At 42.7% G+C, this 25,120-nt stretch overlaps 1 protein-coding gene across 1 annotated transcript in view; it reads right to left on the bottom strand.

The window, feature by feature from the left end:
- Window positions 1-24,721, bottom strand: part of ntm (neurotrimin) — a 225,758-nt gene extending 201,037 nt beyond the window's left edge. The window contains exon 1 of the mRNA XM_042091229.1: window positions 24,409-24,721. Coding sequence (XP_041947163.1) covers window positions 24,409-24,469 — 61 coding nt within the window. The 5' untranslated portion in view covers window positions 24,470-24,721. The remainder of the gene's footprint in view (window positions 1-24,408) is intronic.
- Window positions 24,722-25,120: the final 399 nt, after the last annotated feature.

Genomic DNA, 25,120 nt, shown 5'->3' with positions numbered 1-25,120 from the left:
GGATAATTAACGGCAGAAAACAAAGGGGTTTTTTGCCAGAAAATTTGTATTCTCTTAAGAGGTGATGGATAATCAAAATATACAAAGCAAATTGTAAACGCGCACCAGAGCAAAAGTTGAATGAAATAACACCTCCACAACCTTCAGAACACAGAATTTCCGTTTGAACTTGAATGCTTGAAATTGTCTAGCACGGGTCTTTTTTCTGATCCCAGTAGACCTTTGGAACTCATGATAAAAATTGAATTACTCATTCAAGAACATTGACTCACCCACCTTAATATGGAAATATTGCATATTTCAGGCAAATGTTGCAAGTGCACGACTAATACCGCATTAGTAATATATGCCCCCCAAACAAGCATAACACAAAAACTCACAGGTCCTGACAACTGTGTAATGTTGATTTTTCACCCTCATTTTGCAGCATGAGTCATATGTATTCCTGCTTCAAGGTACTAAAAAAAATATGCAGCTGCAAGCAGACTGGAGACTGCCTCCACACATGTCCTGCAAAGCCATGGCCAATACTCTACCAGTGTGAAACTAAACAACCCACTGAACAACCCACTGAAATGGTCTTTTAACCTTTCCAGGTATCACATTTCCATACGTGTGTATTACCTTTTACCCTGAATCCACATACCACTGTCAGTGAACCTGTCAGCATTGATTCATCAAGTTCCTTTCGTAGTGCATCTCCACAAGACCCTACAATGTCTCTGTTCAAGCATTTCACAGACAAAACACCATCATTTACATGTTACATTACCCTAGATATCTACCTACAAGCAGCAGTATGAGGGATATGCAGATGTAAAAAAGAAAAATCTAGAAAGAAAAAAACAAGAACAATCTCATTAAAAGTCCAAACACACAACTAAACAGCCTCAGCATAGCCTTCCTGATGCTGGTTGGCACCACTTCAAGACTGAAAAGTTAAAGTGTACAGTCAGGCATGATCAGAAGCATCATTGGATTCCACCAACGCAGGGATCTAAGTGCTGCCAACTTCAAGAGCCATCCTGCTGGTTAACGGTAAACACTCAGGGTCTTGCCTTCCTCCCCCTGACGCTTTCATAGATATCCTCCTGCCCTAGACACCCGACTGGCCGCTTCAGGTTCACAGTGAATCCTATTTACCAGTCTAGCAAGTGTTTAGTGGATGTTTCAATCCAGCGGAGCTCTGCGAGTGAATTAGCTTGCCACAGGGCATTCTTGGAGAGAAGGTATCAAGTAAGAGTTATTTCCCCCGTCGAGCTGCGAGCTAAGAAACACTTCCTCGTATTAGGAGCTACTCAAGCAGCTGTGGTCAACCAGTTGTAATCTACAGAGCTTGTTTTAAGTGAGCATGCAGTATGGAATTCATAGCTATGATTGGAGTCGTGTTTAACACCATGGCAACACCATGGCAAGACCCTCTGCAAATGTATACCTGCAAATGCATGGCATTAGCATTTCTATGCCAAACACAGAGGGCTGCCCTGTCGCAAGGTAATGATGTTGAGATGTTGCACATATGTGCTGCTTGGGATTTAGGCACTCTGGGCATAACAACAGCAGTAAGCTGTTCTAAAATCACTGCAAGCCACAGTCTCTTGGGGGTTTCCTGCTAAAATGTCTTTCGAAAAAATGAGAAAATGAAAACATCATTTGTTATGTTATTATTTTTGGAAAGTGGAGTCCATATTACGGTGGCACATTGCATTCACATCACAAAAAAAATAAAAAATCAGGTTCTCTCATAATTATGAGATAATTATCTCATAATTACGAGATAGTATCTCATAATTATGACATATTATCTCATATTTACGAGATAATTATCTCGTAATTAAGAGATAACTATCTATAGAGTGTCCCAGTAACGCCACTTCCATTTGCCTCCATGGGACCTATTCTAAAATTTTGAACGCCAGTCTATGGCGAAAAAGAAATTATTTTCTGGTTTGAATTACCCATATGATGTTTGTCAATTTTAAAGACAATTTTTCATGTAAAGACATTTGCAGTTTGTTTCGTAACTATTGAATTACAACATTGTGAAAGATCGTAATTCCAACGACTACAAACCCATCAGTCGCGCTAGTGGTGTTAGCTCATTCACAGCCACACTAGATTGTACAAGCATACCAGCAACAGGTCTTAATTGGGCTTTCCTTGCCGATGAAAATACCATGAGTCAGAGGATTAAACACATCAGGTAAGTTGTATTCGTCCATAGACTGTACATTAGATACTGTTAAGTGATATAGCAGGCAGCAAGATGCAACCGTTAACTAGCATAACAGCTAATCTTATCGTTAATTACGTTGGTGACGTACATCGTTCGAGACGAGAGATGTAGTCCACTGAGCGGATTCGCACAAAACCAACATAACTTTTGAAGTCTATCGAACAACAGTACTGTAGCGATCTCACCCACAGGAAGACTCAGACACAATCAGACATACTAGGATAACTACATAGGGCAACACAGGGGTAGTCTCAGCCGCACATGCTACACATAAGGGTTTACCACACACATCAACACGAGGATAAGCACATGAGGTACAACTAAAGAGACTAACACGCTAACAAATACACAACATGGTAAACGTAACTACAACTATTATAATCGACATTACACCTTCTAGCATTCACTCGCACTGCATTCTGGGAGACACTCATTCGACGTTAAACATGTACATCCACCGACGCTACATAAGCCCCTCCCGAGCCATTGTCGTCCCCGGCAATGACAGCTCAGCTCACCGCTCGCGGCTGCGTCGGTGTCAGTCCCAGTGCTTAGTCCAAGTGACCGGAAAGCCTCCGGCTGCACGATAACACCTCCCGACTGGAAGGGCTCTCGGCTGCCTCGGTCACGTCAGTTCTCCCCCGAAGAAGCACCAGAACTGGCCAGACGTGGGTCGTGGTGTTGCTTGGGCCCTCGGTCTCCCGCCGTGCAGCTGCGCTACCTCAAACAGCAGCAAACAGTCCCACTGCAAGCCGAACCCCTGGACGTTCGGTAGCCCCCTCTGGCTACTGTGACAGCTCGTGGCCGTTGCCACCTGTCCACAGTGTGCCGATCTCCAGGCGGTCAGCAGTCCACGTCGAGGTCCCTCCTCGCACTGCCCTCTTGTAGAACTTTTGTCGTCTGTCTCTCGAGCACAACGATGCTCCACTGTGGCGGGAAATGGAGACCCCGACCCTCCCAGCAGGCTCGGGACACACAGGAACTCACACACAAAACATGAAAAACATTGCGCAGACTTGCGTCAACCGGAATGTGTGCACTTCTAACTTCAAACAGTCCACGAAACGATAGCTTCCAAGGCTCTACAGGTCGACGTTACCCTCTTGGTCACTAGCTGGAGCACCGCAAGCTCCCGAACTAGCAGCTATGACTCCATCACACTCTCGACCGACAGCTGACGCTCTGGAAGTTCTTCAGTAGCTGGCGGTGTAAATCCGGCCGCTGTGGTCGTGTTCCAAGGTCGTCAGAGAGTTCGCGCTCTCTATGGATGAGATCCTCGGATGACGGCAGCATCGACATCGGTGTCATGCCGGGAACTTCTTGCCAGCCGCGGACACTTCCGCGACATCAGCCGAGGCCGCTTCCTCCAGCGCTGGCAGCTCTCGTCGGCTGTGCAGGGCTGGTCCCACTCGTCGCCTGCACAGCTCCCGCGCCGGGCCGGAAGGTCCTTCATCCTCCGCAGTGGCAAGCTCAGCGAGCTGGCTAGTCCTTAAAAGGACCATTGGAACATCTGCTGAGCTTCGCCGCCATCTTGCTGGTCTGGTCTTCAGCCTTCTTCTCCATCTTGATCTGGCGTAGATCTGGGAGGGGCCCATCCCGCTTCTGACACCAATGTAGCGATTTCACCCTCAGACAAGATTCATCTTTGGCCAGGACGGCCATTTATTGGAACAGGAAGACTCAGACACAATCAGACATACGGATAACTACATAGGGCAACACAGGGGTAGTCTCAGCCGCACATGCTACACACAATAAGGGTTTACAACACACATCAACACGAGGATAAGCACATGAGGTACAACTAAAGAGACTAACACGCTAACAAATACACAACATGGTAAACGTAACTACAACTATTATAATCAACATTACACCTTCTAGCATTCACTCGCACTGCATTCTGGGAGACACTCATTCGACGTTAAACATGTACATCCACCGACGCTATAGTACTTTCTTGACGTGAAAAATTATCTTTTAAATTCACACACATCATATGTGAAATTCGTGGCACAATTCAAACTGGACCAAAAAATAATTGTTATCTCTCCATTAACTCCCATTCATATTTTTTGTAGGTCCCTTGTAGCGGAAGTAAAACGGAAGTCACTGGGACACTCTATTGTTTATTTTGTGCAGCTAGGCTACTTGTTCAAGTGGCATTGATGAGTTAAACAGTCACATTTTTCCTACACGTATTATATTGAGAGAAAATAGTCAGTTGTAAAGAAAGAACTCTTCTTATGTAACCCTTTCGTAAATGGACTGAAGTTGGCTCTACATATCTACTTTTATTGATTATGCTAACCGTTAGCATCTCTATGGGATTTCATACATTAGCCATAAGCTAACACATTAGTTTCTATTCTGTAACTTGAAATGCTAGTCTACATGATTGCTCTTAAACAAAACATCGAAGGAAATAACGGAGATGTACTCTGTTGGTCTGCATAGTTTTACAGTGAATCCTAAGTAAAGGTTTGAAAGGAACTTCAGCTTCAGACTTTCTCTTGGGAAGCTGTTAGGTCTATCTTCTCTAATAGACCATGTCATTGCCTCACACAAGTGGGGGCAGAATTGGAAATGTGTCATAAATCATGATTATCTCGTAATTATGAGAGAATTATCTCGTAATTATGAGATAATATGTCATAATTACGAGATACTATCTCGTAATTATGAGATATCTCATAATTACGAGAGAACCTGTTTTTTTTTTTTTTTGTGATGTGAATGCAATGCGCCACCGTACCATATAGTACAATGTAATTGCAATGCAATTGTAAACATATAATTAGTAGCTAATGGATAAGTAATTTCAGTATCAGCATCCAGATATATATTCATATATCCATATTTTACATTGACATTGCTGTTACCATGTTTTATACTGATGAACATAAACAACATAAAATCATCTGATATTAGAGAGGCCTGTTCAGACCATATGTTGCAGTTTCTCCTCCACTAACAGATTTTACCAAGCGGAGCAGCACCTGATTCCTTATATATTCTAATAAATGACAGACTTGCAGCCTGAGGCTCGGCTGTCCTCCAGTCATACAGCAAATCCATTGCCGTAATCATGTGCAAAATACTTCTATTATTTAAAAAACACACACACAGGCTATTTTTGCACAAGGAAAACAACAAACAATAACAAGCCAATATGTTTTAGCTGAAAGCTTAACGAAATGTCTGTGGTTATCTACGTTGCATCTAAGCTGCTCTGAGAGGCCACTGCTGAACTATGGGAAACAGTTATCACTAAACTACAGGACATACAATTACACAATGTGTCACTGGAAACCTAACAAACACACCAAAGAGCACTATTGCCACACCTGAAGCTAAGCTATCTCAACAACACACCTATTTATCAGTGACAGGCTTCACACGGCTCTTCAACAAGCATGTCTCACCCACCACATGTTCTTGTATCTGCGGCTCGTATGCAATGTTTTAAGACATTTTCCATCTACGCTGCACCTGCTCCCTTCCCCAACATGACACACTGATATCAGACAACAACAGAGGCCCCTTCAGTGTGTGTGTGTGTGTGTGTGTGTGTGTGTGTGTGTGTCTATCTATCTCTCTCCCTTTTCACAAGACCATCCTACACACATCACAGTCCTTCTCCTTAATGGCACTCTAATCTCGGTATATCATCGTTGGCGTCAAAAAATGTGCCTTGAGTGTCTGGCGGGCGGCGAAGGGTGGAGAGAGTGTCCTGTGGCCTGTCCAATACCTCACAGGGTCCTGATGCGGACAGATCTGAACTGGGATCAGCAGGAGGGCGTGTTATCGCAGGAATGCAGTTGCGGTCACGCCGCTGTGTCCCCCCAGAGGTTCTCTCTCTCTCTCTCTCTCTCTCTCTCTCTCTCTCTCTCTCTCTCTCTCTCTCTCTCTCTCTCTCTCTCTCTCTCTTTCCACTTGCCGGCCCCGCAAACACTTTGGGTACATATTGACTCAGACGGAAAATTGCTCCACATGGAATGGGGGTCCTTGTGGACATGTCTCAAATTCTGAACAGCAGTGGTGGTGTACCCTGCGTATCACAGGCAATCTCCGCACTCACGCCCTTTTTCATGGCGTTTTAAATTAGGCGCCTTGAGTACATCATAATGAATCCATTTTGGTCTGTTTGATCTGTTTGGTCTGATGGAATACCAACCTTTACAAGTGAAAAACAGCAGCCCTTCCTTATTTTAAAATGTAAGAGTACTGCATACTGAGTATCTGTGTATGTAAACATTCACAGTCCAACATGCCCTCAGACTGACCCTGATAAAGATAAAGCATTCAGGGGTTGTTGTTGTTTTTTTTACGCTATTGATTTTTCTTATTTTACAAGATATGTCCTGAGCAGGAACAGCAATAAAAAAAAATTCTAGTAGCAATGTTTTGTAGGACAACCTCAGCCTGACCTAGTGTTATATTTGTGTGTTTAATATGCTTGTGTTTCCCTGTTTCCCACAGATCTCTGTACTGAAAGATACAACATGCCTGCTCTGTCTAGCTGACCTGTATCATACAGCAAGTTTCATGAGATAACTTGCATTCATTCCCCATTGACAATGAATGGTGATAATATAACATTAAGGCAATCACTTCTGAGTGAACCTTACTTTTATGACTTTTTTAAACTTTACAGCCTTGAGAGTCTAGCTTCGAATACAGCCCTTTTTTAACTGTGTTTTAAGAGCGCTGGGCAGTTTGATCGCTTGGGTTTTACACTTACATCTTCTTCAGCCTCTTGGCTCATAGCACCAGCATATAAATAAGCAGCCTGGGGCAAATCAGTTTTTACAAGGGGCATACATTTGTGAAGATGACTACTGGGTTAAGTCATTTGTAAGAGCTCCTTGTTTACAAGAAACTCAGTGCAGACATGAAGACGCATACACCTGAAATGCTCTCTTGAGTCCTAAGGTGCTTAGGTGGGGGAAAAGTGCTTACTCCTCGAGCACAGCAGATTAGATTTGCCACCAGAAGTCTGCTCATCTATGCGTTTCGTAATAGGATTAGAACCGCGACCGCCCGCCATGGACAGCAGCTCTGCTAGTTTGCAAAGCTAATTTCCAATCTCAGAATGGGGGGGGGGTGTTGTGAGTAAAGGTGTCAATTGTTGTTGTTGTTTCATACGGCATACCTTTTTTTTCTCCCCTTCACGACCTTTGGCCCTGGCACGTCAGCACATATTCTAATCTGTCAGGATGAATGATCGTCTCGGCGAGGCAGCTTCACCTGCCCCACCCGTTTCGGCATGCCGATATTAGCACGCGAGCGGTGGCCATATTTGGCCACGCTGTGAGACCCTGTGTTAAATAAATCATAATGCACAGTGTCTCTCTCTCTCTCTCTCTCTCTCTCTCTCTCTCTCTCTCTCTCTCTCTCTCTCTCTCTCTCTCTCTCACACACACACAAGTGCCAGACTGCCAGTTAAAAGCTGATTGGGCATAATTTACTGTGCATCACTTATGAGGATACAAGTGGCCTGTCAGTGCTTTGTGGAGAAATGGGGGCTGATGGAATGCCAAAGCAGGGCGACACAGAAGAAGAAGTGGAAGAAGAAAAAGAGGAAGAAGAAGAAGAAAAAGAAGAAGAAGAAGAAGTACTGCATGGCTGACCGAAAAAGATGTCACACGTAGCCTGAAGGGTTTGAGTGATGATTACTGAGCAATTCCAGATGGAGTCGCGTGAGCCGAATCCAAGTGTGTGATCAGATATGTACAAAAAGCATTGGGTTATGAAAACATAAATGAGACAGTGTTCCAAGATTAATGGGCGTTGGAGCTACTCTGTGCCACAAAAGCCTGGCCTCTCAAACAGGCTACAGCTTCAGATTGCCGTTATTATGAACACTAGCAGTGACGGCTGAAGTCCGTTTCAATGACAGGCAAATTTAATTTAATTTAATGATTAAGGATGCATTATCAATACATTAATGAAAAGAAATGCATAGCCAACCAGTCTCTCTATGTCGTTTTATTAATCAAGCACAGGAAGAAGCTAATTTGCCAATTTTTTCTTTTTTTTTGGAAAATGAAATAGATGAAAGACTCTTGTTCCAAAGGTGCACATTAATTATCTCTGACTTACATTCTTGGATAACAATGATCACAATGAGCATGCCTGCTGGGGATTCCCAAACAAAGGTACCTCTGTTAATGCCAAAACACGAATGACCTACAGTATACTTTATTACCTCAGACAACACTGGCAGTCTCTAATCACTTGAGAGTAGAAATCAGGAAAAAAATAATTCTTCCACAGTTGCAACAGTGGCTGAAGCAGAGAGAATAAATCTCCACTTTACAATTGCCAGCATAGCCTTGAAGAAAGGGTGTCATGAAAAGCAAGTATTACTTCCTCAAGAACGGTCTACCATAACATAATTGAAAACCTTTGAAATGGCCTTCTGCCTAAAGAAAAGGTGAACTGTTGAAATGCTTTTAAGGTACAGAGTCGCAATATATTTATATTTTACTCTGCTGTTGTAAATAGCAAACTTATCATAAAATCATGCTGTCTGCTGTTGGCTTATTCTATGGGAGTTAAAAAAAAAAGCCACTGTGCTCTACAGCTTGTCAGTGAGATGAGCAGAAGTCCCCTCTGAATTACAGTAAGCCATTCTGTCAAGGATAATGGGTTTATCCCTCTCAATACACTAAGAAATTGTAACTTGTTTCCAGATAAGACTGATTCTGACTGGACTTCTATTCTCACTTTCTGGAAACCGTCCATGTTTGTATTGTAGTTGTACCTTAAAGAGTAGCCTACGTATTCTCTTTCTCCGTCAGGTACAGTACTGGAGAGGGCTAGTCTCCCGAACAACACGTCTATAACAGAGGGAGCGCTGTCCTACTAGAGACTGTTGCCCTCTGGTAAGAGTCTCCAGGTTGAGTGGTGGTGGGGGATGAGACCAGTGTGTCTTATGTGTTTCAGTGAAGACGCATGAGCAACACGTGGAGTTGAAACACTCCACGTCGGACCCCCCATCTCCACAGCTCTCCCTCGGGCAGCTGCAGGAGCGGGGGGGCGGAGCAGTGGCCACAGCAGCAGCAGCAGGGGTCTTTTCTTCTCACACTCGTGGCCCTATAATTCGATCAGACACATGCCCTCATCAAACAGGCTTTCATTTTCTCATTCTTTTTACTCATTCTTTTTTCCTCTTCCCCTCGACTGACTGCACTGAAGCTGCCTCTCAGTCTCTGTGTCAGTCCATCTCCCTTAACGTCTCAGAGAGAGAGAGAGAGAGAGAGAGAGAGAGAGGCTCAGGCACTGCTGGGGTAGAAACACACTGTGTACGGGTTCCTCCTTCCACGCAATACAGCTCTCAGACACACGGCACCTCAAGGGGACTCTTGTTTCCATCAACTCTCTCTATCACGCGTGCATACACACTTTTTTCTCTCGCTCTTTCACTGCCTCTCTTTCTCTCTCTCTCTCTCTCTTTCTCTCTCACTGCCTCTCTCACCTTCTCATTCTAGTGTTCACCTTCACTGATTAACATTTTATTTTGGACAAGGTGCTGTGAGAATTATTTCTGTGACTCCTGCCTAATATCACAAGGTGAATCGTCTATGTTACATGCACCGCTGGTTGTTGTTGCTAGGTAATTTATTAAAATGTTATACATCTGACAGGGAATCAGATGATTTTGTTTCTGGATATAAATAAACATTCATGTTCATGTAGACTTGATACACATATTCGAATGGACAGGAGTTGTAAAATCTTATTACCTTGTGCACTAACTGATGAGAGTGAGGTTAGAGTGATGAACTGAAGAGTGAAAAACTGACATCATCTCTCTAGCCATCATACAAACTCATACTGAAAAGACTGAGAGAAGATTGTCTCACAAAGCATGGATGAGAAACTACAACCCATCCCTATTTTGGTGGACTGATCTGAGCCAACCACTTTAAATCCACAAAAGTAAAAGCAAATGGAAAACTTCCCTCAATGCATCACATGAAAGTTACATAAAGTAGCTAAGCATGCAGTTGCAGAAGGGCCTCCCGCACATATCCCATCATCTCCTTGTGCCTGTCACGGCCTGCGTGGCACACAGCACAGCACAGCTAAGCGTGTTTACCTGGGACACATCTAAATAAGATAAGTCCCTTCCCTCCACTCTGCCTTACCATTGACCTGTCTAACCACAATGTTCCCTTCCTTCCTCCCTCCCTCTCTCTCTCTCTTTCTCTCTCTTCCTCTGTGTGTGTGTCTCTCTCTCTCTCTCTCACTCTCTCTCTCTACCACTCCACTTATAATTTTAAGGAACGCAAACAAGATGGTTGGTCTTCTGAGGACAAAACCATCCCTGCCTTCCTTCCCTTCGCCCTTCCCCACTCCCCCACCTGCCTATTGCACCGGCGCCAGTCTTAGAGCTTTAGGCTTTATCCAATAATGTGAATACCGTGACTGAAGTTGGCTTCTCCCAAGTGAAGCGAATGAGAGTGAGAGAGACAGAGAGACGGAGATAGAGAGAGAGAGAGAGAGAGAGACATCCTGACAACCATATCCTGCTGGCACAGATTCAAAGTCATTGGGAGACTAATTGAATATTGACACCAGGGGTGCAACCCCTGACTCTGGCGGTGGGGGCTGAGGTGGTTAGCCCCTCCGGCAGTCAAGGGTGCCTTTGGTTCTCTCAGAGGAAATAGGATTTCACAGCACAAAAAAAAAAATCTCTCACGACTTACTGCACCCCAGTGCTGTCAAGATGGTATGGAGATGTAAGGATGCAATGTCTTGGCATATTATATGCAAAATTATTGAGGAAATTATATTTGCATAGGCTGTGAGATACTGTAGAAGAAAGGCAAAGCATTCAACATGGCTGAAATACTGAGGAGACACTCATCAAGTGAGCCTGTCAAGAGCTGCGTGTGGTGATTTAAGGAGACAGCCTTGTCAAGGGTTAGCAACCATCATTTATGGAGACAATCAGTCTTGTGTGACATGACAGAAATCACCAACTCCCAGCGTACTGATTGTTATCCCAGAGAGAACATGGGCTCGCTCTTCCAAACGGCTTTGAGAGTCATCAACAACAGCTAGAGCATTTCAGAGAGAGCTGACAAATAAACATACCCTCCATACAGGTCTGTTTTAGTAATGTATTTTTAGTTTTATTTTCTGCCATTAATCAAAGTTATGTTAGAACCACCACAGCACTACATTGAACATATCTAAGGGCAGCAGTGTTTTTCCCCTGTGGTATTTCCCAATGTTATAACAAGAATTTTTGCTACATTGTGACAGAGCAACAAACTACCATCAAGGGAATACTACCATAGCAACTAAGCCTGTGCTTATAATAGTCAAGTCATAATAGCTAAGCCTGTGTTTATAATAGTCAAAGGCTTTCACTGCTAAAATTGACGGCATATGTTACAAGTCAAACCCGGCTCCCACATGCTCATTTGATTTGGAGGTTAGTTTTGGGCAGAATGGATGAATGCTGAAACATGCATGAATCTCTCAAAAACACTGCTTGAGCTTTTAGAAAGTGCTGTTTTTAAAGCTCTTGCCACTGTGTTGCCCATGTTAACTGGCTTGTTGCATGAGTAGGTAAGGGAGCACTGACCATGCCTGCCTGAGTGTAGGGAGAGCAGAGATACTGCTCCATGGGGCTGTGAACCCTTTCATTTTTAACACCTACACTTACAGAGTTTTAATCATGTATCCCTGATGTTCCTCAAGTTGTAGTGGTGTTCTTAAAATTGTTTACTAAGGCCTAGAGGCCCAGTGGAAAATTGCAAGATCCAAGGGGCAATTGGCAAGTTTTTCATAGACTGTACGAAATGAAGTATGGTTATGACCTTAAAGCATTTAATCAAAGCAAGCGCAACCCACATGGAAATGAATATTAACCTTGTTTAAAAGGGGCAGTTGCTTAGGAGTACAGCAATGGAATATGTTATCAAAAGGGCTCGGACGTTAGCTGCATTAGTATGCAGCATGAGAAGACTTTGTTTACTGTATGATAGGAAAGATCATGTGTTACATCATGAATGAATGTACTTCAAAGCTGCTATCGTTCATGTTGAAGATGTCCAAGAGGTCAAATATTAACATCTTCAACCAGCACAGCCTCACATATACAATTATTCCAAACAGATTTCTTAATTCATGTGAGATCAGTTAGCATATAACATGGACATTAAGTAGATCATACTGCAACCACAGAACATTTACATTTTGCTAGATAGCAAAATTAACCCCTAAACTTGACCTTGTACAAACAAAACACAACAAAACTATCTCCATCTTCATCATGCTTCTTTTGTTTTTCATAACTAGTAGGTTTGGTGATCTTGACAAGCCATGGAAGTACAGTACACTGTGTCCACATAAGCATTGTTTACAATAAACATGGTTAATATATTCACCTTCATATGAAGTAAACACCCGATTAATCATAACATTTACACAGTTGGCCACAGTAATAGATGCTCTGTGGATATGACATCATGCCTTTGCATTATCTTTTGATGTGGTCTTATTTTGGCAGGCGAAGTTAAAATAATATGTCCATCCCACAGGGCAGGACAACTCTATCTCCTTACGGCCATGGTCTACAGAGCAGCAAATTGCCCCTGTTGTCCAAATATGATGCAACACAAATTCTCACACAGACACCAAGGAAGCCCGCCAAAACGTTTGCCTTTAGCTTTAGCACAGTAGCATCTGTTAACCATGCCCTGACTTACTGTTGTCCACAGATAAAACTGTGTTTGCAAAACTTTACACAAACATCTGGTCTTCAATCTGCTGTAAGGGGCACCTTTGGAAAAATATGCAGTGCAGTGTCACCCCATGCGGTACCCTACAGGCTACGGTTTTGTGGACTTGTACACAGCAGGAAACTGTTGTGTGGGCTTACTGATACATTCTGTATCATGTTTGTTACTATGTTGACTATATTGAACTATTTCTCAAGAACCTCCCACTGATTCCTTTAACACTGTATTGAGCACTGGGGGCAAGACATCCAGTCATTGGGACTGTACACAACCAAATCAGCCATACAATAGATGGGCTATGACATATTTTACATACAACCATATACACCAGTTTCTCTGTTGCACAATAACACATGCTTACAGAGAAAATGTGAACAGACGAGACTGTACAGCCTGTAAATTTGAGCAGTTTTGGGAGTACTGTTCATTTTTGTCTTTAAAGGCACACTATGCTGTTTTTTTAGCTTAATATGCAAGTTTTTTAGCTTAATTTACCTTCATGTAACAGCTTCAGTCATTTATATGACTTTTTTCGAGTTGAATGGTGGCCGTCTCGCTTCCCCCTAGCGCCTGTGAGCGGAAAAACCACCCTTGCAACTGTGGGCCGGCAGACCGACGGCCTCAGTGTCAGGAAGTATAACGAGTGTAACGAATTGCTTTACTGCATTCAAATACACATACACGCCAGGCACCGGCTAGAAAAAGGTAGCGATGGAGTTTCTCAGACATTCGTCATGACAGAGACGGCGAAAAAGAAGCAAAAACCGAGAAAACAGTAAGGAAATTGTCAATATTGCATAGTTTACCTTTAAAGGTGCTACTTCACAAAAAAGTCTTCAGAGAGCTATAATGCCGGCCTGTTTTGTGTCTCCATTAACTGGCAAATCATTTGGGCAGCCACCTTTCATTTTATCAGAAGCCTGAAATGAGACAAGCCTTTTCATAAAAAAAGAAAACTCAGCCCATTTGAATCCTTACTCCTCTGTGCAGCTTTCACTGTATAATGGCTTACTGGTCCGCGAGCTGGGGTGGAAAATAAGGTGGAAACCCCAGGTCTATGTGCAAATCTCCCCCTTTCTTAATTAAATTGGCTGTATTTTTCAGGCTCATTCTAGTCAGGCAAGGAACAACGCTCCCCAGGGGAGCTTATTCCCGTACCCGGCCTTCCCCAATGAAACATCACAACCGCAGCACGTCCTCCCCTATTAACGCCTGGGCATGCATCTCCTTAGACAACAAACTGCTGGAGCCGCTCACGGAAGGTAGAGAACATTTTTGAAGACTGATTTTTCTGAAGGGTCTCACTGAACAGGGCTGTAGTAGGAGAACTGGCTAATGGTGCTTCTCGCTAAGTGTGAATCACAGTTATCACCTGTGTTACTCAAGGTAATGTACAGGAAGATGAGATCTAAGTGCTTCAACGCCCTGCTTATGAGAACACAATTTGGTATGGTGGTTGAAAGTTAAAAAAGTGGCAACATGTTGTTTTGCAGGTAGGGGGACCATCAAACTGATCAGAAGCTTCTCTTTACTGACAAGCCCTTTTAATCTGCAGCTACCAGCCGTGACGGATGCATTTCTTAATTAAATCACAGGGATCTGACCATGCATCATGCGACTTCCAGATAAATCTGGGAGATTGACAGGGAATCCTGCTCTCTCTGTGATAATGCCTCTGTTCCAAGGACAGTGTGTAAAAAAATCAATCAGGTTACTGGTATGGTGGGAGAGAGAAAAAAAACGGCTAAAACAGGATTTCTCTGACTGGCCACACAAATCATAGCACACAGCACGGCTGCTTGTGCTAAGAGGAACACAGTGAATGCCATATTTCCCCTTTGACAACTGACTCTTCACAGCAGATCTGGCCCCAATATGGCCCGATCTGGCACACCAAGGGTCTCAGTGTCAGACACGATCTGGATCATGCGCTGATGAGAGATTCATGAATGTTTCAGCATTCATCCATTCTGCCCAAAACTAACCTCCAAATCAAATGAGCATGTGGGAGCCGGGTTTGAGTTGTAACATATGCCGTCAAATTGCACACCAGGCCCCACTGCTTATTATTTAAAATACATGTCACTCACTCCTGCCTGTCTTTGAATTAATTTAACTATTCCCAGTGGTAAACTGCACCAAAGACACTTGGGATGCTAGATCCTGTGCACTAACAAGTTGTTTGAATTCAGTATTCTACTCATGCCAAGACACTTCCACATATGTGGGTTGGCTTGAGCAACAAGGGTATTATCTCAGCATGCAAATATTCATGTTATTTCGTTTTTTTATTCGCCATATACCTTGCAGCACAGCTGAGGAAACCTGCACAAGTTTCAGAAGGGGGCTTATCTGTGGGGAGAGTCGCAGCCGCGCCTTTCAACATTTTCAAAGTGCCACTGAGAAGACAGCAGCTGCTAGAAACGGGCTCCATTGAGCGGATTTGCCTGATTTTGACATCAATTTCACCTCCTCGTCCCATCCCAAAATCGTGCTTGTGAACCGTAGATGATCCCCTACAGGGCTGCATTTCAGGGAACACAATGTACATGCCAACACAAAATTTAAGAACAGCAAATATATGATGATGCAGTGGTAGAATAAGTATAACCTCTTACAGACTAAATACAGTTTTCTTTGAGAGTCACTACACCGTGGAGTGGAGTGAACAGCTCAAGGTTTTTACAGCACAGTCAGAAAACAAGGTTATGATCAAAGTGATGTGAAGAGGTCGCAGACCAAATTCAAGTCCACTGACTCACTTTCCATGGCAATCTTCACCACATGTTTTGCTGTGATTTTAGAGTGCCATTGTTACCCTACAGTGTTACACAAGATGACCGAACAAAGGCAGTGTGTCTTCAGCACTTCCAACCCGGGACAAAAACGCACTTTGTTGGGACTACATAATCAAACACGTGACAAGAATTTCTTCCCACACCACATCAAGCAACCCCCTCGTCAACACGGCTGTGTTTTTTTTTTTTTTGTCTTTTCCGTCTCAAATGCACATGGGCAGCCATTTGAAACGACTGTCTTAAATTACATTTCTCTGGCTCTTTCTCCTGCCGCGCTTCAGACAGAAGTGCTCTACGCCGGCTGAGGTGCCATGACTCGGTTCTCATTCTGGCCTGCGTGAGTGCAGTGATTTGTCACCAAACCTGCTGTCTATGGTGTATCTTAATGAAGGGAAAGCAGCAAGACATTATGCCCACAACTGGGGGAGAGGACATTGCTGATTATAGAGGTTTAGTCTGTGCAGATGTGCTCTTCAAAGTGGAAATTACAGGAGTCTGCCTATCCCCATGGTCTCTACAAAGCAGAAGCAGTCTCTGAGGGTACCTGGCAGCACACCTTCATTAGCGATCTGTTATCTTAGCGAAATTACTCCATGATCCCTTACCGATATACTTATTATATCTTAACTCATCTTGTACTACAGACACCTCGACATACCGGTGATGGGGATCTTACATATATTAACTTGGAAGCAAAGAGGATGATATAATAAAGCCTGATATGATAACTGTCTCAACAGAGTAACCCCCCCCCCCCGCCCACCCTCTCTCTCTTTCTCTCTCTCTCTCTGGTGTCTGAGGACAGAGATTTTCAAAACATGTTTTGGCCCAATTTGCAAAAGTATCACAAAGCAATGTAAAACAAGCCAATTAACTTGTCCAAATGACTTTGCTGTGGGAAGGAAGAACGGCAGAGACTGGCAAACAACTCTGTTAGGAAACAGGGAGAGTGCAAACGGCGTTAGCGTCTCCAGGAACACTAAAGTTTCCTCAAAACAAAACCGTGGTTAAGTCTCTCACCATATGTACCATTTTCATTAAGAATTCATATTAAATATGCAAATCCCATGATGTACTCTTATGGGATTTGAAAAATGTGTTTATTCCAGACCAGTATAGATTAATTGTCAGGTTTTTAATGAGGTATGCAGTCATAAGGCAAAATGCAATCTGTTGCAACAGAGAGTAAAGGAATTCTTCTACAGTACGCACAAGGCTCCATCTCCGGGGCCTGATCAATCCGATTGAAAAATCTGACTCTTGCTATGAGTTATATATATATATATATATATTATATGCTGAGTGCAATACTATGTTATGGCTATAAACACATAATAATGTATTCAATATGCATATCCTGACACAGAAAAAAACATTTCTCACGACTGTAGCTGTAAAGCTCATTATCAGACAGTGTAACCAAAGCTGTAACTGATGAAGCTCTCGAGAAGAAATAACAGACATTCTAAAGGAACCTGAACACAAAAAAACACAGCAAACATATTTTTGTTAAAGTGTGAGTAAGAGAAGTAACTGAACACACAAAAAGTGCAAACATCCCTCTGAAAAAAAGGCCAGCATGAATTAGAGGTTGCAGGGTGAATGAATTATCCACCAGCCAACTCTTGAATATGCTATGAGCATAATGGGCCGATTAATTCATTTGGAAACTGCCGACAATTAACCAGCCACATTTTGTATTCAACAAATCATGGTGTTTGCGAAGTGTGAAGTACATTGGCATACAGTGTGACCAGAAAAAAGATAAAAAAATAAAATAAATAACGACCTTAGAAGCATGCAGGAATATTGCTGTACCATTCAAGCTGAGCTAAACGAAACAATTTTTTTAAATCACAACAAAGGGACCACGTTTAATGAGACACATTCATTTTCATACTGACCTAAGACGTCTATTAAGATTGCCAGTCAAGCATTGAACATTAATTATGAGGATTCCCCCTAAGCCTCCATGAAATTCAATGAGCACAGCAAAGTCCCAAAGAAAGGGGGGAAAAAAAGGTTTGGGAAATATGGCAACTCCATAGTGCTGACTCGGCATATAAACTCCGGAGTAATCATGGCTGCATCCTGCTCTTCAATCCCTCCAAAATAACACAATCCTCAGGACAGGAGCTTACACTCAGCTGACTTGATTTGCTTCCTCTTGCCATACACCATACACATACACACACGGGGGACGACTACATTTATTTTCTTAATCTCCTGCTTCACAAGTGCACCACTTCAGAAATAGTTGGCGGGAACAATTCATTTTTTTAAACGCTCTTCTGTGTGGTAGAATCTTTTTTTATTTGTGTGGCTTTTTACCCTTTCAGGCTCACACTTCACTTGCGGGGTGTCACACAAGAGGTTAGGGGTTATCCCACTGCTAAGCGAAAGCATTGAAAACATACAAACAGACAAACAGTCTGTTTAGAAAAGTCTCTAATACTGTAGCATTACAGAGGCCTGGAGGAGTGATGAAAATGTGTGAAATGGAAACTGGTATTTGTGAGGCAGATGGAAACCAGCAGCGCTAAGAGCAACCCAAGCCTGGTATCAGCCATTTTCTTTTCTTTTAGTTTCTTTTTTATCCGCAAAAAAAACTAAATGATAACGGTGAGTCACACTTTCCAGATGTTTTTTTTTTTTGTTATCTTTCAGCACTATAGATGGCAATGTGACAAGCTTTTCAAGCCATCCATCAGATCGGTGTCATGGTTTTCACGAGCAGCTCAGAATATGACACAGGCATATGAATGACAGCCGTACCTTCCATTCTGTCATCATGCAACCAGGTCACTTCAGGACCATGCTAGTTGTGTTAGCAGACAGCTAGCAAAATATTCAGTTAAAAATTAACTGTGTCAATATCAGTCAAATGCTGACACAATAGACTATGAATGCAATGCAATGTTTTAATTGTTTCCATTGAAAAGCTATTTAATTTAGCACACACTACATACTAAATGCCTTCTAAAATTAGCATTATTATTTTGGAGTGCATGAGAAGTACGGCTACAGTCTTGGCAAATGACCATTCCACCATGTAAACCTGGTTTACCATTAAATAACACACTGGAAGAAAAGTTGGTGCTTAGTGTGCTATATGCAGCTCAATCTACCTGACCCACTAATCCCTGGACACAAAGAGCAGGCTTACTCAAGGCCAACACTCACATGGCTGGGCACTGTGTCTGAGTAGGCCAGTGGCCCAGCCGTCCTCTGGCACATAACCCCTCCAGCTGCTTACACTACTACTTCAAAGCCTTGAGACCTGGCATTGGTCAGAGTCGGCCAATCCTTCTGCTGACTTCAACTACACAGTGCTCATCCCAGCCCCTATGCCTGCATCAATTACAACAGTGTGCATGTACCACAACCACATACATATACTACATCACAAAGCACCAACATCAGGGCACATTTGGTCATGATTTTGTCTATGTCTTTTCCCAACTTTTTTTCCTATTTCAAAGTTTGTGCTGCTTCTTTGTGACTTGGGTTTTTCCATTTACCATTGTAATTGGGTTCCCAACCGGCTTGTTAGCTTAAATGAAGCGTACTAACAGAGCTGGAAAAACTGGCTTTGAGAGCATTGAGTCCTGAGATAAACTTTTCAGACACGTCATAGCACAGATCGTTCAGCTTTGTGTTTAAAATATAGTGAGGTAAAGTATAAATACTCCCACAGGGAATATTCAATTCTTTGTTTATTTTTAGGGTTTGATGCTGTTCTACAAAGAGCTGAATCTAATTTTCTGTGTAAATAAAAATTAATCACAACAGCCTATAAAGCACTTGAAAGTGACTGTCTGATGCTTTACATGATCATCCAAAACCCGAACATGGTTGATGGCAAAACGTTTCATTCATTTTAAAATCACAGAGCATAGCACAGAAGCGAAGAGACAACATCAATTCAGCATTCATTATGTCCCCTATTGTATCCTTGAAAGCAAAACTAACGAAATCTCAGATGGATCAGAAGACTCATTTTCAACCAGAGCCTTGTGGAAGGCTTCGACGCCAACTGCTAGAGCACTAATTGAAATATATCTGCGCTTTCCTTTCTCTCTCTCTGTCTCTCTCTACCCCTAGCCTGCCTCCGCAGTGCACAAGCCTGGCACATAGTAATCACAAACATGGGGATTAAGTCCTGACCATGTGCTTCTTAACAACTGATGGCACCATCTGCTCTCTAATAATGGCTATCGGTCTGGCTTCACGCTGCACTTTAAACGTTACTTTCCGGCCGAGCTGAGCGAGTGGGATGCAGATTTGATATTCAAAGTCATAAATGCCACAGGAGAGGCTTTGAGGACCTCTTAGGCGGCTTCAACAGTTGTCATTGAACTTCAGACGCGTCTGGCTGGAACACAAAACACTGTCTGCTGCACTCAAATACATAAATATACAACTAAAAGATCATTGAGTCATTAAATATGCCGAATGTAGTTACTTTTTGGTTGTTGCTGAGAATATCAATTAAATAGGTTCGCTGAATCTATTCTAAAGGAATGGTAGATAGTAGAACTGTTCCCAAGATTCCTATGCATTCTTTGTAGCTAGTTTCTTTGTTTCTGAACACAACTAAGGCAATTTCAATGAATAATATCTAAGATGTCCAAGACATTTTTGAGCGTGTACCTTTATCCACTGTCTTTCAAGTTTCTTTTTCAATATGCAGCCTATAAAACCTTCAGCCACTGATATTTCAATGTCCCTACTATTTAATAGACATATAACCCATCTCACTCATCTAACGCAAGGACAGAAAAATGACAGCACCATCATTCGAAGGAAGAGTATCATCATGCTCTTTTTACGCCCATTATGTTACCATGTGTCATATCTCTTTGATAAGCTCAAAGGGGACCGGATGGAAAGAAACCCCAGAATGTGAACATTTCAATCTCTCACTCAAAATGAGCTCATTTAAGATGCTCATTCAAACATGGGCATCTTTGAGGTTGTTGTCACTGGGGAGAACTGTTTTGTCACATCAGTGACATTGATGGTCTGACTTTTGAATAAATAAAGTGTGCATGACAGCCCCAAGAATGCACTTGTCCAAGCCTCTTATCTCAGCTAATAATTAGTTTGGCTGGCGTTAATGGTAAACAAGTCAGTCATGTAAACAATCCCCCCAAAGTTGTCCATATCTATTGAAAGACAATCTGATATGAAAATAATATACCAATTACTTCAGTTTTTTTTTTTAAAGTCACATTTGATTACCGGTTTTAAAATTGTTGAGCTATATAAATGAGTAGTATCATTCATTACACATATTCGTTAAACATATTTCAGTTGGTGCACTTAAAGGTGCACCAAACTTTAAAAACATAACTGTAAATGAAACATGGATCTGCCCCATGATTCAGATCTAGTCTGAAATGTAATGGGTTCTTCCCTGAGGCATACTACACCTTTCCACCCATATCAATCAGGCTGATGGTCTTTGTACTGTTTACAGACAAAAAAACAAAACATTTACCACCTGATGTGGTGGACCTTGGATACAGACATGGCTTACTCTACTAAGGGCAGCTATCCATCCTGGATAGAATCTGACTTCCTAATGCCATAGACCAGACCAGGGCCAGATCCACTACGAGTCTGCGTCTATCTGAGGATCTTTCAAGACTAGCCTACTTGTTTGAATCCTGGGCACGAATGGTGGTGCTCTGTTCAAGATTATCACTTTGTGAGCGATCATTGGCCTAGCAGCAAACCCTGAATGCTACAGATTTTTGCAAGTGGTTTCAGATAAGAGTGTCTGCAAAATACCTGAAACTTTGAATTTCTCATACCCTATTCCAAATTGTTAATTTTTAATGTGAAATGGTAAGTCGTTGACTGAAATAATGAATATGGCTCTTTCTACTTTATTAAAAACCATAACCCATAGATATAGAGTGCATCAGACCAAGCTACTGACATTTTTGTTGGTACTCAAAGGGAATAAATCCACAAAAAAATATTGTGTGAAAAAATGTCACTTTGATGTGACAGTAATATTGTGTTTCCCGCACCAGATTAGTCCTCGAGACAGCTCGGCTAAACCCTGATCCTCGCGGCACTATTCAGATAGCCATTGTTGTGACCCTGAAACAGCACAAAATAATCTGTCCTTTGTGGCGGATCTTTTATAGTATATGAACTCAATCGGTGGCGTTTGCATCACCTAATAACTTTCAGAAATCCTCTGTCAAGCCTCTTCCATATCACATCAACTCTTTAAGCAAATGTGTGTGGAGCATGTGGAATATGTGTGTGTGTGTGTGTGTGTGTGTGTATGTGTGTTTGAAGTAAATCCAACACTAAAACGTATACACTTTAACATCCAGATTATTACATTCAGATTTCACATCCAGATATATAATCCAAATGTAAATGTTTCCCCTTCATAACGTGTCCACTGAAAATTAGTTGTTCGAAATCAAACAAGTTGTTATTCCCTGCAGTGCATAATACATCAACATGATGGCAGCATCCTCTAATTTATAATATGCTCCTTGAGACCAAGCCCTTATGTTCAACTGATGAAACAGGCAAAGTGGCAATTTCACATCTGGGTTGTAACCGTTGTCAATTATTCACAGTCATCATCTATGCCTAATGTGCCTAATTTGCTTAATAACATATCATGCTGTGAAGCTCTGGGAGAGGGCCACTTTGGGAAAAAAAATATGAGATCCGTACTTTGATTCTCTAAATTGGAGGACACCTTCCACATGACAGAGCTCCCCCACCCACCCACATGGAAACCAGTAAATGCAATAGAGAGCCAGGGCCACAGAGCTTCTGCTGCAACATCGCTCATCTACATGACAATCAGCAGCTGTGCGACCAATCACTCTCCATCAGCGCCTGAACCCGGAGCACGGGCGCGCGCCAATTCCAGCACTCTCCTAAACCCATCAGAGAGAGCGGACGCTAAGGACATATCAGGCAGGCACCGCTCAATCCATGTCATTACACACACACACACACACACACACACAATCACACACACACACACACACACACCATAAAGCTGCAACAGGGAGGCTCCTCCAGCAAAACGGAGCAATGCTCAATGTCTCTCTTTGGAAGCTTGTCTCCCTCTGTTAAATGTTTTCCACAGGATCCTCGCTGCGGGAAGTTGAACAACAGCTGTTGCTCCAAATTTCAATTTAATCACAAATAACTCTGGCATTGGCAGCCGCCGACAGGCAGGAGAAGGCCTGGAGGCCACAATAGAGGGAGGCCTGCGGGATCTTGGCCCGAGCACCGCAGGGCTATGTGCTGCTTCCAGGCAACGCACTGGCTGCCACAGCCACCTTATAGCCACACAGAGGACCTATGAGAGCGAGGGAAAACACAGCAGACAGAGATAGAGAGGATGGGGGAGAGAAGGAAAGAGAGAGAGAGTGCTGCTCGGTACCCCTGACAACCAACTTCCCTTTACTACCGGGTGTTGTTATTCTTGAACTTCCAATGCTCCCTCCTCATCAGAGGTTGCTGTTGTCTGATAGATGAAGAAGATATCTCTTTCTCTCTGCTCCTTTAAAGACCACATTGTGTGGGTGCATTTATTTACCATCGTGTAGGAGAATGTAGCCTAGTGCAAATTCAAGTTCAGAGAGTGCAATAGCTGTCTTCTTTGATATGCCAAGGACCAGACTAATACTAGGTTAAAGAGCACTTGGACTACTATACATCTCAACGTTAATGCAAGCATTTAAATAATGATAGTAATTATTTATAATAATGAACATAATGAAAAAGGTTTCACTCCAATAGGCGTTCCAGACTTAACAGCATTCCTAAACGTGCAGCAGTTACTAAGCAGTGATATTTTCAATGTCACTTCGATGAAGTTACACACACCAGCAACTGAATAGACAGGAGTCCAGTGCTGAAGTCATTCTTTGCTACGTAGCCTGTTTCATGTTGCCCAAAGACGGTTGCAGCGCCAACAAAATCGCGCCTTCTTGGGTAAATTCGGCTTAACATTGATGACCTGAACATGCTGTCAAAAGAGGATTAGCGACCATTTCTTAATGAACACTACGTTTGGATCTTGTCATTTTTGACAGCTACAACGAACGTGTCTGAGATAATAAGAGATAGGCTACGGCATCTTCACATTCATGAAACGATGTTTCGCTAAAAAGAAAAAAACAGGCACTCATGTTTGCCACCAAAGACTACCGTAAATAGAAAAACGACACTCTTATGGGGGGGGGGGGGGGACTGAGCTCATAATCGCCATAGTCTACAATGAAAAGTTTTAAAGCAAAGACTGCCCGTCTTTGACAGACCACGTAAGACAAATATGACAGGCAACGCATAAAACCCATCTTTTAAGATATTTTCGGCAACCGTCCTCATTAGCTTATGCTCAGAGACACTTGACATGTCACTGAATTAATCCACTACTTAGTTTGTAACCACGTCAAAGACCCACGCAACCTCTAAGTGCATTAGCGGCAACACACTGCATTCCCACCAAGTGAATGTTATCTTTCCTGTATAAATCAAATTTAAAAACACAATATAATTTAGTAAACCGCAACATTTCTGTTATTTCCCTCTTTATGTTGAGTGCTTAGCCTACCTTGTTGAATCAAAAGAAAGGCCACTCCGGTCAGGATAACCCAGCACAATGGATTCTTCATCGCGATTTGATTGTGTGCTTCTGGCTGATATTCGCTGTTGCCCAAATATTCGAACCCCCAAAAATACAGGGAAAAGTGAAGTGGAGCAGAGCGCACTTCCCGCTAAATTCCAGTATCTCTGTGACTGTAAAGCAGCAGCCAACGCAAGCGCCAAGAAGTCCCTCCTTCACCAAGGTATTGGTTGTGATTAGTGCGAGGCTGCTTGGAGAGCCATCCCAGACCCACTAAAGCGATGCTGTCCAAGAACCTGCCGGCTCTGCATCCTGCGCATCACTTCAAATCACACAAGCCCTTGTTCATCTGAGAACAGACGCCGTTTATTAACGATTCATGATTTTAGAAAAGTATGGTTCTCGTAAGTAACGCAGATTAAAAGAAAATGCAACACTAATTAGTACTATTACGCAGATCAACATGCGTGTGTATACGTGTGAGCTGATTAAGGGACATATCCTACAGTATTAGGACAGTATTGTTTCCCTGAGTTGCTTCACCATGCTAATTCTTTGGGAATTATTTCCTCAGTTTCAAGACAAAAACGCTTAAAAACTGAATGAACATACCGCAATGGGAAGCCTGTATTTTCTGGCTCTTGGTTTAGCACTCTTGCGTCAGGAGGACAAGTGCTGGACAGCGCCCATAGAACCTGCT

This window comes from Alosa sapidissima, chromosome 5 (assembly GCF_018492685.1).
Source record: "Alosa sapidissima isolate fAloSap1 chromosome 5, fAloSap1.pri, whole genome shotgun sequence".
Taxonomy (NCBI): Eukaryota; Metazoa; Chordata; class Actinopteri; order Clupeiformes; family Clupeidae; genus Alosa; species Alosa sapidissima.
The sequence above is the reverse complement of the archived record's forward strand: the minus strand, read 5'-3'. Positions and strand labels throughout refer to the sequence as shown.